The sequence below is a fragment of the Lygodium microphyllum genome, chromosome 4 (genome assembly GCF_053477565.2).
Source record: "Lygodium microphyllum isolate KBCC chromosome 4, Lygodium_microphyllum_v1.1.10, whole genome shotgun sequence".
NCBI classification, from domain to species: Eukaryota; Viridiplantae; Streptophyta; class Polypodiopsida; order Schizaeales; family Lygodiaceae; genus Lygodium; species Lygodium microphyllum.
Genome location: NC_141138.1, coordinates 151,492,707 through 151,506,382, shown reverse-complemented (window position 1 = coordinate 151,506,382; position 13,676 = coordinate 151,492,707). Strand labels below are relative to the sequence as shown.

The following is a 13,676-nucleotide window of genomic DNA, read 5'->3' as shown; positions in this document are numbered from 1 at the left end:
GAGAGATTTGAAATTCAGATTTAGTTTGGAGACCACCGTTTATAGATTTTGAATCACTTTGGAGGTTCGTGGATCTCCAAGTCCACAATCAAAATAATATATAGTATAGATATAGACTATAAAAACACACATACAACATATGTATGTATGTATGTATGTATACACACATATATGCAAATACGTACAGTCGCGTATGTGTATATGTACACATGACCGTACACACGTAAATATATGAGTGAAAAAATGGAGAGATAGGAGGAGATAGACTAGAAATATAAAAGTGAATGGATACAAACTTATAAAGCATGCACATATATACATGCATACACACATATGTAGACACATACATCCATGCAAAAATATATACTTACATACATACATCCATGCTTACACATGTACATAACATGCACACATATAGAGGTGAAAAAAGATGCGAGACAGGGGACTTGGAAAAAAAAAGGAAAGGGGATGAGAGAAAATTGATGAGAGGGTGAGAGAGGGCACACACACTTATCAGACCACACAAATGGAAACATATGTATTACGCGCACATACATATTGAACATACAAATGGAAACACACTTATTACACACACACACACACACACACACACACACACACACACACACACACACACACACACACACACACTTGCACACATATCCACATGCACACATGCATACACAACATTCACATGTATGAGCTGAAAAGATAAGGGATTCATGAAAAAAAAAGGAGATGAGAAAAATGATGAGAGGGAGATAGACGACACATACACTTATGAGACCATAAACAAATGGAAACTTTAAATGTATTACACACACACACACACACACATGTAGATACACACGTGTACACATATACATATGTGTATATGAGAGAGAAAGAGTGAGAGAGAGGAAAAAGGAGAATACCAAGAAGAAGAAGCTTAATGATAATAATAATAATAATAATATAAGAGAGAAGGGGCAAGAGAGAGAAAAAGAAAGAAGAGATAAGAGATGAGGGGAGAGAAAAATGATGGGCTTATGAGACTAGACAAATGAACACATACATACATACCTATGAAATTAGCTTCTTTGTGACTCAACCACCCATGAACCTTCTTACCACATGAAATATATATTAGGATGTGAAATCCCTTCACTATTATTGACAATATCCTAAGCGCAAAGCTATGGAAGAATTTGGATGGGGAGCCGCCTAGTGGGAACTCATGGGGAGGGAATGTTAATGGGAACTCCAATGGCGCAAGGGATTGTCCTAGCAACTTATTATTCCTTAAACCCTAGTGTAGTTCCAGCGCGATGGAAAAATGTCGAGAAAGGTTTAAAGTTCCCAGCTTCAGAGAGGGGTCGGGAAGGGCCAGCTGAGCGATGCTGCGGCTGAACGGCTCCCGAGCCGTGAGCTGCAGACATATTATTACAACTACAGCAGCCGGAGCCACGCGCAAGCTCAGTGGTGCAACCGTCGATGGGGACCTCTCGATAGACCAATCCAGACACTTCTCTTCCCCGTCGTCGGCGGAGGTGCATGAGGAGGCAGCATGCCCTGCAGCAGCGGCCCCTTCCTTCTCCCTCGGCACGCCCCTGGTGGAATCCATAGTCAACTACCACGACAGAACCAAGCACTCCTTCCAGAGGTACGCAGACACGCCAAAGGGACTGAACTGGGCCGACCAGCCGTACCCCTTCCGGAAGTATATCGGCATCAAGCCCATCCCCCTCCGCCACTTGCCTCCTGCCGAGGGCAACCCTGCTGACCAGCTGTACAACCGTGCCTACTCTGAGTTCTTCAACCCTACCGTCATCAACAAGGCTTCCCTATCCCAGTTCCTCTACGACTCGTTCGCAGTCTCGGTCTGGAAGCAGGTTGGCGATACCGTGTGGCCCCTACGCATCGTCCCCAGCAGTGGTAACCTTCATCCCACTGAATGTTATGTCATCAGCAGTACCATGATCGGCATCAACGACAAGCCGTACGTTGCTCACTATGCTGCACGTGAGCATGCGTTGGAACTTAGAGCAGAGGTCCCCATGGATATAATGAGCGAGCTGAAGAAGGATCTTCCTTTTGACACAATCTTTTTGGTTCTGAGTTCCATCTATTGGAGGCAGGCTTGGAAATATGGAGACCGAGGTCTCCGGTATTGTCATCAAGATATGGGGCATGCTATCGGTGCTATCTCGATTGCAGCATGCGTGCAAGGTTGGGATGCACTTGTGCTGGATGGATGGGGAAACGCTGACCTAGATCAGTTAATAGGTATTGCACGGCGCAAAGAGATTCCTGTTCATGCACCCAAGCAAGGGTATTACCCTGAGCTGGAACAAGAACGGGCCTGCTGCATAATAGCCATTTATCCAGGCCGGCGAAAGGTTACCTATGACTTTGACTGCAAGTCCACAGCTTTTGTGAAGATATCAGGCCTAACTGTCCCATCTGAAAGTCTTCTGAACGCAGTCCGTTCACGCATGGCAGGACTACAGTGGAAAGGCAGGTTGAATGAACTGAGCAAGCAACATGTGTGGTCAGAGACACTTGAGAAGGCTGCAACTGCTTGTGAAAAGCCTACCATACCAACAGAAGTCAACACTCTGGCTATTCCTCAGTATTGGGTGTTTACTCACCACTACAAGCCATACACATTGCGGCAACTCATACACAAACGGCGCAGTGCTGTTAAGTTTGATGGCAAACGCATCCTGGATAAAGGAGCATTATACCAGATGTTATGGAAGGCATTGCCTTCTGGTTATGGTGTTGAACATCAAGGTTCAGCACATCAGTTCCCTTTCAGGATACTACCGTGGAATGCAGAGGTTCACATGGTCATTTTTGCACACAGGATTGCTGGACTACCCAAGGGTCTTTATATATTGGTGAGAAACAGTGACCATGAACAGCAGCTTCGACAGATTTTTAGGCCCCAGTTTTCATGGGAGAAGACCGAGAATTGTCCTGAAAAGTTACCATTTTACAAGCTGGCTGAATCTGACATGGAGAAACTATCGATGCAGTTGTCTTGTCATCAGGTTGTTGTTAACCTCTTGCTGCCGTTATGTTTCCTGAACTAGGACATTCTGTTGAAATTGCATACAAAATCCTGCTATTGAAATTTTTGTTATGATGGTCTTAAGGGGATGGACTTATCATTGTTTTGAATTGCAAAGTTATGGGGAATGTTGACAGACAGACAAGAACTCTCAATTTGAGAAATGTGAGTGTGTGCAAGTGGCAAGTGTTAGCATGAGTGCATTTTGTGTGTGTATGAGGCCTTTCATTGGCTTTTATATGGGGGGTGTGTGGCCATATTTGGTGGTCTAGTGACACTTTGGTAGGCTGACCTTGGTCTTCTACGGTGGCGTCCCGTTCTCTCACATTGTATATACGCGTGCCTTTCCTTATATTCATTTGTTACTTTATCCCTTGTTTTTTTTTTTTGGGGGGGGTGTTGAGCCACTAAAATAAAGGCATGCACTGATCTCAAATTTACAGGCATTAATGTTTAGTTTAACTCATTAAAACTGTTCCAAAAGGAAATAAAAAACATTTCTAAAATAAAAGACTTTATTTTGAATAGCAAGACAAATGCCCAAAAATTCTCTGTAAAAGAGCATGTTGTGGGCATCCTTATTTATTTCCAGCAATCAGTGATCGGTTAAATCCAAGGACTTTCCCAAGTGCCCTCACTGTGGGAAGTTCTCACATATCTAAATAAGAAGTGCTAGAAGAAATACCCTCACCTTCGAATAGGTGCGAGAGATGGAGTGGAGAAGCCTAGGATTTCATCCACATTTGCTTCTGTTAATAATGTCACCTACCATAATAGAGCCCTCCTAATGACGGAGATTTTGAAGCCAATCACACCTAAATGTCATAGCCTATTTGTGGTGTGGTCTCCATGCTGTCATTTCTCGATTATTTGCATTTGAGCATTGCATAGCAAAAATCCTACATGTTCTGGATTTGGGCTTCCATCTCCTCTTCATTAATGGCCTTTTTCACTTGATATTTGGGTTGTCTTTAGGCAGTCTTTGTGGAGGATGCTAGCTCAAGAGCCATCCATTGGACAAGTCTTCAAGAATGCGGACTTTCTCGATTCTATTTTCTTATTTCCACTTCTTTTGAGTAGGGTCCTTCTTGACATCTCCCCGTTGCCTCGCCTCTTTTTATCAAGCTACCTTCCATACTTACGACCCTACCCATCCCCCACCATTTCTTGTGGTGGTTCCCTCCCACTCACAGTAACATGGTCCGAATCCTCTCCTATCACTGTACCATCCTAGTCTTGTCCCCATTAGAGCCCCATTCTTGTCCTTGTCTCGGTCCTCATCCCTGTTCATGTTCTTATCCCCAAAATTTGTCGTTTGTTTACACTTGGACCGCCTTTTGTGGTTGGAATGGATATTGATATTGGTGATGCAACTATGGATTCCGTGGTCCTCCTAGTTCAGAGGAGGATTTTTAGAACCTTGATGAAATCTTTTAAGGTTTTTCATCCTCACAAGGCCTATATTGCATGCAATAGTTTCTTTCCCTCTTCTCCAAGTTCTCTCTCCTTATTGCTAGCATGCATTCCTATCCCATACTCTTTGGTTTGTAATATCCATTCTTGGTAGGAGTTCTCTTCGGTGCTTTCAATAGTCCATTGCCATTTTTCCCAATTAGACTAGCGATTTGGCTTATCCATTTCCTCTCAAATACCATTTACATCACATGTGACTCATTTTAGGCTTGGACACTCTCATTGGCATGTTAGGTTACCCGCTTCTTTGGATTTTTATACGGAGAGGGGGTCACACTACTTGGCTGGATTTCTTATTCGATCAGTTGAGTGCATATTAGCAAGCATGTTATCATGCGTGAATGTAGCAGAAGAGTGAGGAAAGCCTTAGAATGAAGTAACCTATGGGCATGAATCATTAGCTTAAAGGGCTAAGAGTGCTAATAAGTAGTATGAAATGGGTGTAGTGTATCCTAAGGGTGATAAGTGTGTGGCCACGAGTGCGCATGGCCATCGATAGGTCATAACCAAAGAAACTCATTTCGAGGCGGGAAATGTTCCTAGGTGGGGGTGCCAAAGGAGATCGTGGAATGGATGCATAAAGTGCAATGTGCATAGTTGCCAAGAAACTCATTTCATAAGGTTAGGAAACTCGTTTTGTAGCTATGCATTGTATTAATCCATGAAACACCTATTTTAAATTTTCAGCAATGCTATACTTTGTCTTAGGATTTTTGTAATAATTGTTTATCATGAATTTATTTAATATGTTGACATGGATGTTGGCATTGGTTGTTGGAGTTTTGTTTTGAGTTGTTATCCATGATGATTGCATATATTGATGGGTTCTTTTATGGCTAAAGTTGATGTTGGGCATGGATAGTGGACCATTATGCATGCAAATATTAATGCTATGTTGAAGGTTTATTTGTATTGTGTAAAATATTGAATAATGTCAATCTATGTTTTCTACCTCACATGAGTTATATAATATATGTAAATAAAACTTTGATTTGTATTGTGTAAAATAATGAATAATGTCAATCAGTGTTTTCTAAGTCACAGGAGATATATATATATATATATATATATATATATATATATATATATATATATATATATATATATATATATATATATATATATATATATAACTTTCATACTTTTTCCATCGAATGAAACACATTTCTAACATTTTATGAAACTCGTATGAAACATATGAAACTCGTCTCATATCTCATGTTTTAGAAACCCTTGGTAACTATGGCAATGGATGAGAGATTAGCAGATTGGTTACTTAACCCTTCAGGAGTACAAAAAGACGGGTTGCTTAGGCTGCTTGTTTGCTACATATCCAATGACAACTGTGCCTAGAGGAGCAAATGGGGAAGTAGAAGATGACGTAGCCCTACTCGACTGTCTAAGGAAAGTGGATGCAGTTGTGGCCTGTAGTGGTTTCTTAGTTAGGGGACCCTTGGCTTTAGTATGATACTCCTCATCTACATTGGCTTTGCTCTTTGACAATGTGTTCAAAACATTTTTTTTTAGTAAAGGGAGTTGTTGCTAGATGGGTTCGGTTTCTTTGTTTTCGTTTGAGTAAGGGGTGTCACTCTTGTTTTGATTTGCTTTTGAGTCTTGAGAGTTCAAAGAAGAGGTAACCAAACCTCTCTTTGAATAAGAATGTGGGGAGGACTTCTTATGGACTTGATCATACAGCTTGGCAAGATGCAAGAATTGACATTAGAACTCATAAAAGGTTGACGATCGGAGAAATGAAATGATGTATTGGATAAAATCGAAGTATTTTTGAGGCAATATGTTTAAAAGAACCTAACTTGATCATTCTTTGATTTTGGTGAACTAGAAGTGGCTAACTTGGCGAGTAATCCCCTAAATTCGGCCAACTTGACTCTTAGGTTGTCTCCTTAATAGAAAATTCTTGAAGCTCTAGTGGAGATTATGTTTGGTTCGATCTCTTCTCACATAGTGGTGAAGCAAAAGATTCCAATGCTCAAATGTGAAGGGAAAGTGTTGTAATTGAGAATGGAACTTAGAAAGAAATCCTTGAATTAATTCAACATTTGCTATGGCATTTTGGGCTCTCGATTGATGGTTGTGATTATGATGAGTCTGTTGAGGAGGGTCTAGACTTATAACTAGGTCTCAAAGACACAAAGCACCTATTGCATAAAGCTAGACCAAATGGTGAAATTTGACCCATTAAAACGAGTCTTAACAATGAAGGTGTTCTTACTCGTAGCAATAGGAGCGATAGTGCTAAATGAGGAATAGGGGGGGTAGGATGCGAAAGTGGAGTACACTTGGGGTTTAACCCCAAGGTGCCCATCATGCATGTGGGATGTGTGCATAGTGGATCCAAAAGTGGGTATGGTTTGATTTGGCATGGGTATGGTAGCTACATGTGTAGCCCAAGGAGGAGGGATAGGAACATTGTAGGTAGAGGATGGATATCCGTGTTTGGGAGTGACCCATGGAGTGAGGGATAGTGCACCATAGATAGAGGATGTGAATCTCTACATTCGAGAGGTCGATAGATGGGGGGGTTGAATGTTTGGGGGTTGTGATGGGGATGCCCATCATATCTGTCCCAAGATAGATAGATGTGCTCACTTGTGGGTTGGGGTAAGGCAATGTTAAGAGGTGGAATTCTTGCTAACAATGTACCAAGATGCAGATAGCATTCATATGTGGATATCTAAGATATGGCGATGAAAAAGAAAAGATATTAGGAATTGAAAAAGATGATTCCAATCCTAGCTAGATGTATATGTGGAGTGCAATCCTAAGGTATTGAAAGAAAAGTAAAGGAAATCTATGTTTTGATTAGAAGATGGAGGGATGGAAAGAGTTTGAGGACTACCAATAACATGCTCAAATGAAACAGAATTGTCATTTCATAAGAATGTGAAATTTTGGTTCATTGTGTAGCATTTGATTGAGTATTAATCAAATTTGTAATTATGAGGTGCACATGTGATATGCAAGTTAATTCACAATGACGGGCCAAGGATCTTGAGAAGTTAGTGGGTATCAAAGACAAAAGTTGTAATAGGTTATCCTTGATAGGTACTAGGTGGTGTTGGTGTCAGAATTTGCCTAGAAGATCTTACTAGCCATTAATATTAGTGGTAACACTAGGGAGTTAATTAATGCTAGTTTAGGGGTTAATAAATGCTCAAGAATGCATGGATGAAAAATTGGCCTAGCCAATTTAATTGTTGGTTGTTATAGTTAATTCTATGAGTAAGAGTCAATATTTTGGAAATTAGTTCAAGTAGGCTTAAAGTTGCAGATAATGTAAGTAGAAGGCTACCACTTGGAAAGCTTGCCTAGTCAAGTGAGGAAAGGCTATCAAAGGCTATTGGAGCCTCATTCTAGCATTGTGGAGGTTGGAAGAGTAAGAGAGAGAGGTGTTGCTGCAATTTTTCAGCCATTGGTGATTAGCCCAACCATTGGAGGTTGTCAAAGAGCTGTCCCCAGCTGATTCGGAGGCCATTGGAGCAGTGTACCCCGAAACAACGTTTTGGCAGGTCCAAAATGGAGACCGGCCGTTTCGGACAGGGACGGAAACGAGAGACTACTGTTTCGGCAGTCCTGCAGCCCGTTTTGGGTGGTTATCCAATGTCGAAACTCGTTCTCCTTTCCGACTTCGGACTCACGCGTGCGGCACACCAGCAGCTCATGCCTCCTCTTCCTCTTTCTCTTCCTCTTCTCTTTCTTCTTCCTCTTTCTCTTTCTCTAAGCTCTTCTTCTTCTCCTTCTCTTTCAGACTTCTCCCTCTTCTTTTTCTTTTTTCTTTTTTCTTTTTCTTTTTCTCTTTTTTCTTCTTATTCTTCTTCTTTTTCTTTCTTCTCCTCCTCGAGCAGTGTACCCCGAAACAACGTTTTGGATTTGGAGGCCATTGGAGCAATGTACCCCGAAACAACGTTTTGGCATGTCCAAAATGGAGACCGGCCGTTTCGGACAGGGACGGAAACGGGAGACTACCGTTTCGGCAGTCCTGCAGCCCGTTTCGGGTGGTTATCCAATGTCGAAACTCGTTCTCCTTTCCGTCTTCGGACTCACGCATGCGGCACACCAGCAACTCATGCCTCCTCTTCCTCTTTCTCTTCCTCTTCTCTTTCTTCTTCCTCTTCCTCTTTCTCTAAGCTTTTCTTCTTCTCCTTCTCTTTCAGACTTCTCCTTCTTCTTCTTCTTTCTTCTTTCTTCTCCTTCTTATTCTTCTTCTCGAATCTCCTTCTCCCTTAATCCATTACCTAGGTACTGGCTCCTAAAGGCTGATCATATCATGGCGTCGAATCCATATTGTAGGCACGCCACTCCAATCAAGGGATACGAGGGCTCCGGCGGATCAAAGAAGTGGCGGTGCAACTATTGTGGATTGGAGAGATCGGAGAGTGTAACGCGCGCGAAAGACCACTTGGCTTGCGTTCCCAACAAAGACACCGGGCCTTGTGTAAATGTATCGGCATAAGTATAAGTCTTCATCTTTGGCACCAAAAGCGTATGGGTATTGAGCCAGAAGAGAATGAATCAACACCACATTGGGCTAATGAAGTACAAGTGGGGCAAAGAGAGGCTAGTGGACCTAGTGGCGCCAGCAAAATTGGAGATGCTAGTGGCCCATTAAAAAAAAGTGCATGCATATCCGTATTGGGTCCAAGTGCCAAAAGAACCCTGTTGCCATCTTCTAGTGGTGGTGGGCAAAAGGGCTCCTTGCAAGTGTCCATGCAAGGCTTCAAAGGCAGACAATTGTGGAGGCAACTAGGAAACTCACACGCTTATTTATTCAGTGTGCTATCCCTTTCAATGTGGCCACTACACATCAATGGAAAAAGACAATTAGGGCAGTAAGCCGCATAGGGTGTAAGTAGGAAGGTCCATCCTCAAATGCATTATACACACGGGAGCTTCGAAATGAGAAAACATCCATAGAGGCTTAATTGGAGCCCTTGAAGGAGACATGGGTGAAATATGGATGCACAATATTATGCGAGGGATGGCCAGATATGCGTCGAAGGAATGTTTACAATGTTTTGGTGTCTTCATGTAAAAGCACCATGTTCATTAAGGCCATTGATGCCTCTGTCTCAGGTCTTACCATCACAGGAGCTTTCATTTGGGAGCACATGTAGTGACAGATAATGGAAGCAATTGTGTGTCTATGGGATGTATGCTTGAGGAGGAGTTTCTTAGCATAGTATGGATTCCATGTGCATCCCATTGTCTTGACTTGCTTATTGAAGATGTTGGGTAAGTATCTTGGGTGGATGACATTTTCAAGACGGCAACAAGCATGGTAAGTTTTGTGAAGAAGAGGCCATCCGTCACAAGCATGTTTCGAGCCAATAGTACACTCGAGCTATTGAAGCCCTCCACCACTAGATTTGCTTATATGTTTATTGTATTGGAGAGGTTGATATGGGTCCGTTCAAATTTGATACGGACCATTACATTCCAGGAATGGCTCACATAGAGTGAGAGAGAGTCTCCAAAGGCTCTTACTTTTAGGCGCAATATTTTAAATGAGAGTTGGTGGATTGAGACAGAGGCATTGGTCATTGGTGAAAAGTCTTACTCCTATTTATACTATATTGTGTATCATTGATATGGAGGGGAGTACTTTGGGGCTTCTATATGAGTATATGGATAAAATTGGCGAGGCCTTGCTTGGTAATAGCTTTTTGCTCTAAGACAAGTAAGTTTTTGTTTAACTTTTACACATGTAATTATTTGGTATTAATGACTTCTTGATGATTGATCATTATTCTAACTTCTAAGTTTTTAACTTATTTTATCTATAGGGTTCATGAGATTTGTACAGTGTGGAATGCACGATGGGATTGGTTCCATTAACCAATCCATGTTGTCGCACATATCTTGCATCCCTTTGGATAGTGAGGAGCAATACACTAGCGAGGAGTTAGAGGAGGGCTTTATGGAGTACATGAGGCGCCTCACAGGGGATATAGATTTGATGAGAAGAGTAGAGGATGATTTGCTGGCATTCTGCAATCATTCTCTTCATTTTGGCTGACCCACAGCTAGGCTTTGAGAGGGACAGCTTTAGCCTGTCTCTTGGTGGGAGAAATACGGCAATTGTGCTCCTACTTTGATATGTGATTGGTGGCTTTTATATATTGAATCTTGATTGTCTAATGTATTATGCAACGTAGGTAACAAGTTTTGTAACCTATTACCTACTAAAAAATGTTGATTTTGCGGCATGTATATTCGCAATTGCCAATTACCTAATCTCAATCTCTTAAATTTGAATAGAAACGCATTGCTATTCGGGTCCTCTCGCAAGATTGTAGTTCAGGGCCTGCTGAGAGGAACTGGAGCACATGAACCCTCTTCCACATAAAAAAGAGAAACGAACTCACAATTGTATAGCTGGAGCGTTTAGTGTTTTTCCATTGCAATCTCTAGCTTCTTGAGAGGACCGCTCTGTTCCTTGAGCCTTCACATGTAAATTAGTAATGATTAGTATTATGTATAATTAACTTTTTAACCTTGAGTCTTTGACACATGACATTGCTAATTTGCTTGGAAGTTGGATTGTAAATTGTGATATGTATGAATATTGAACATATTGAATCTCCTCTCATATGATATATCTTTGTCTCGTTCACCTTTACAAGTGAATGTTGACAAGATTGATATAGAGAAGATGCGTGACATTCCGCAGATACCACAGGAGGAGCGGGATATCTACTCCATGTTCTATGAGGAGCTATCGACACCGGTGTATGAGACTCGTGCATAGAGAAGGGTTAGAGTGAGGGCCACACGTGGTCGTGCATCACAGACAAAGTTAGAGCCAGAGTTTGAGGATGAGGTTGAGGCTGCTTCATCAACTTATCGATTAGGATCCTCGGAGTCGAACAAGGAGATGGTGCACAGATTCTCAGAGTCTGGATGAGTCATGAGTCATGACTCGTGATATATAAGAGTCAGTTTAGCAGTGCAAAGTCCAGAGTAGAGTTGCTAGTTGTTCATTGATATTGATACTTATAGCAGCTAGCCTCACTGGACTTTGGAGCTTTGACAGATTATTCACATGACATAGTTACTATAATTGTATCTTGATCCCACTTATCATGCATCTTGATTCTTGTTCCATTGTTCTTGATGTCAGTCTTCACTGCTCTTTAGATCATAGATTATTCATAAGGCATAAATTCTAATTCATTTTGTTGCCTTAAGTTTTAAAAATTGAGTTTAATTGTGTTAAGCTGTCTTGAGTTTCAAGTTTCAACCATTGAGTCCTCAGTCTTGACTCCTCAATCTTCACTCATGAGTCGTGACTCTACTCGTGGAATGTGTAATGAATCATGATTTTAATCATATAACATAAAGACTCAAAGTTTTGTATGAAATTTGGATACATGTTGTTGTAGGCATTGATATATTTACATACCCATATATTATTGTATTTTTTTAAGTGTACAATCTGAAACGCCGTTTCTCCGTTTTCAAAATTTGGCCGAAACTCCGAAACTCCGGTTTCTTCCGTTTTCGTTTTTCCCGTTTCCGAAACTCCCCCGTACTATGCATTGGAGGCAGGTGATAACCCTTGTATGGTGTTAGTAGGTAGGTGACAACAATTTTGGGGCCCACAAGGACAAATGACTGCATATGGGGCTATTGTTGATAGTGGGCTGCAATAAACTAGCCATTCACGACAAGGCAATATTAAATAATAAACTTCACCCAATTTTGGCGATAAAACTTTGAAATTTCTCTCTCCAGCTTTCTCTTCATTCTCTAAGCTAATTTTGCTGAATTCAGTCCAAAGAGAGTGCAATTGAAGATTTTTTGTTGCTAAACCCTAATTTATAGTAGAAATTAGTGTTTGCCAACTAGCTTTGGAAGAGTGCTTAGAAATTGGAGCCTAGTCTTTGAATTTAGCAGTTGAAAGTTGGGAATTTTAGAGAATTTCAAGAGGCAAGCCAACCAACATTAAGTTAGAATTTGTCATCCAAAGAGTAGATTGAAAGCCAATTCCCAAGCAAACCAAGGGGCAAATTGGTTTGAAGGCCTGTTGGTTGCTATGGACAGCAAGATGTATTGTAGATTGAAGGAGATTAGACATCTTAGTGTACATCAATCCTTAGCAATACAAGCTAAATAAATATTGCAAGTGGCACCAGTTTGGGCCAACTAGGTTTTCGATGTCCAAGATGGTTAGTTTCAGCTAGATATTCTTGTCGAAGTGCATTTGCTTCGAGTGTCTCTTTGATTTACATTTATATACTCAAACCTGTCATTATTCTGATCTTGTATGCTAAAAGATGTTGTGACAGAGTGCGTGAGGAATTGAGACAAGTACAACAATTTCTCAGCCTGCACAGAGAGAGAGAGAGAGAGAGAGAGAGAGAGAGAGAGAGAGAGAGAGAGAGAGAGAGAGAGAGAGAGAGAGAGAGAGAGAGATGTTGGGAATAAAAGCTCTTGTGCCTTTTAAATGTGCTCTGGTGTGAACACACCCTTAGCACTTGTACTTTCATATACATATCTATCTGAGAACCTAAAGTGGTACATTCGTCATTGTACCCAAAAAAATCGTGCTCACTCTCTTCGCTACTCGATTCTCTCTTTGTGTCTCTTTGTTGCTAACAATCCCAGTGAGTCTCGATCCTCTCACGGGCCCGTCACTACAAAACCGGTATGAGAGCATAGATTTCGCGAGCTTCCCGAGACCACGGCACAAGCTGCTCGAGCCACAAGGCACGTTTAACACAAGTTGTGCTGAAGACTAGCAGTCAAGTGACCAACACACGTGTGGTAGTGGTGCGATAGGTTGGGCGAGCAGGCAACGGGCTGATGCGCAGGGCAACAACTAGTCGAGTAGGGCGACAACCAGTCAAGCAAGGAGCAGGTGTGGCAGTGTGGCGATTGACAAACAACGGATGGGAGACGGCAGCCAGGCGTTAGACAACCTGCAGGCGACTTCAATAGGGTGCGCGACGGACGGGGCCAGCGGGGTGAGGACAGTCCTGATGGGTCAACGGACTTGTCATCCATTTTTTTTTTTTTCAAAAAAATCTTTTCTCAAACTCCTCCCTCTAAATGGGGTTTGTGCGTGCAAGCACAAAAGGTTAGATTTGTGCAATCTTGGCCCAGAAATTTGGGGCTTCTCTAGATT

General features: G+C 41.7%; 1 protein-coding gene across 1 annotated transcript in view; it reads left to right on the top strand.

Moving 5' to 3' along the window:
* The first annotated feature begins 1,287 nt into the window (after positions 1-1,287).
* The window catches only part of LOC148037775 (uncharacterized), a 56,990-nt gene continuing 44,601 nt past the window's right edge, over positions 1,288-13,676 (top strand). Inside the window, exon 1 of the mRNA XM_087676735.1 lies at positions 1,288-3,035. Within this exon, the coding sequence (XP_087532861.1) occupies positions 1,377-3,035 (1,659 nt within the window). The 5' untranslated portion in view covers positions 1,288-1,376. The remainder of the gene's footprint in view (positions 3,036-13,676) is intronic.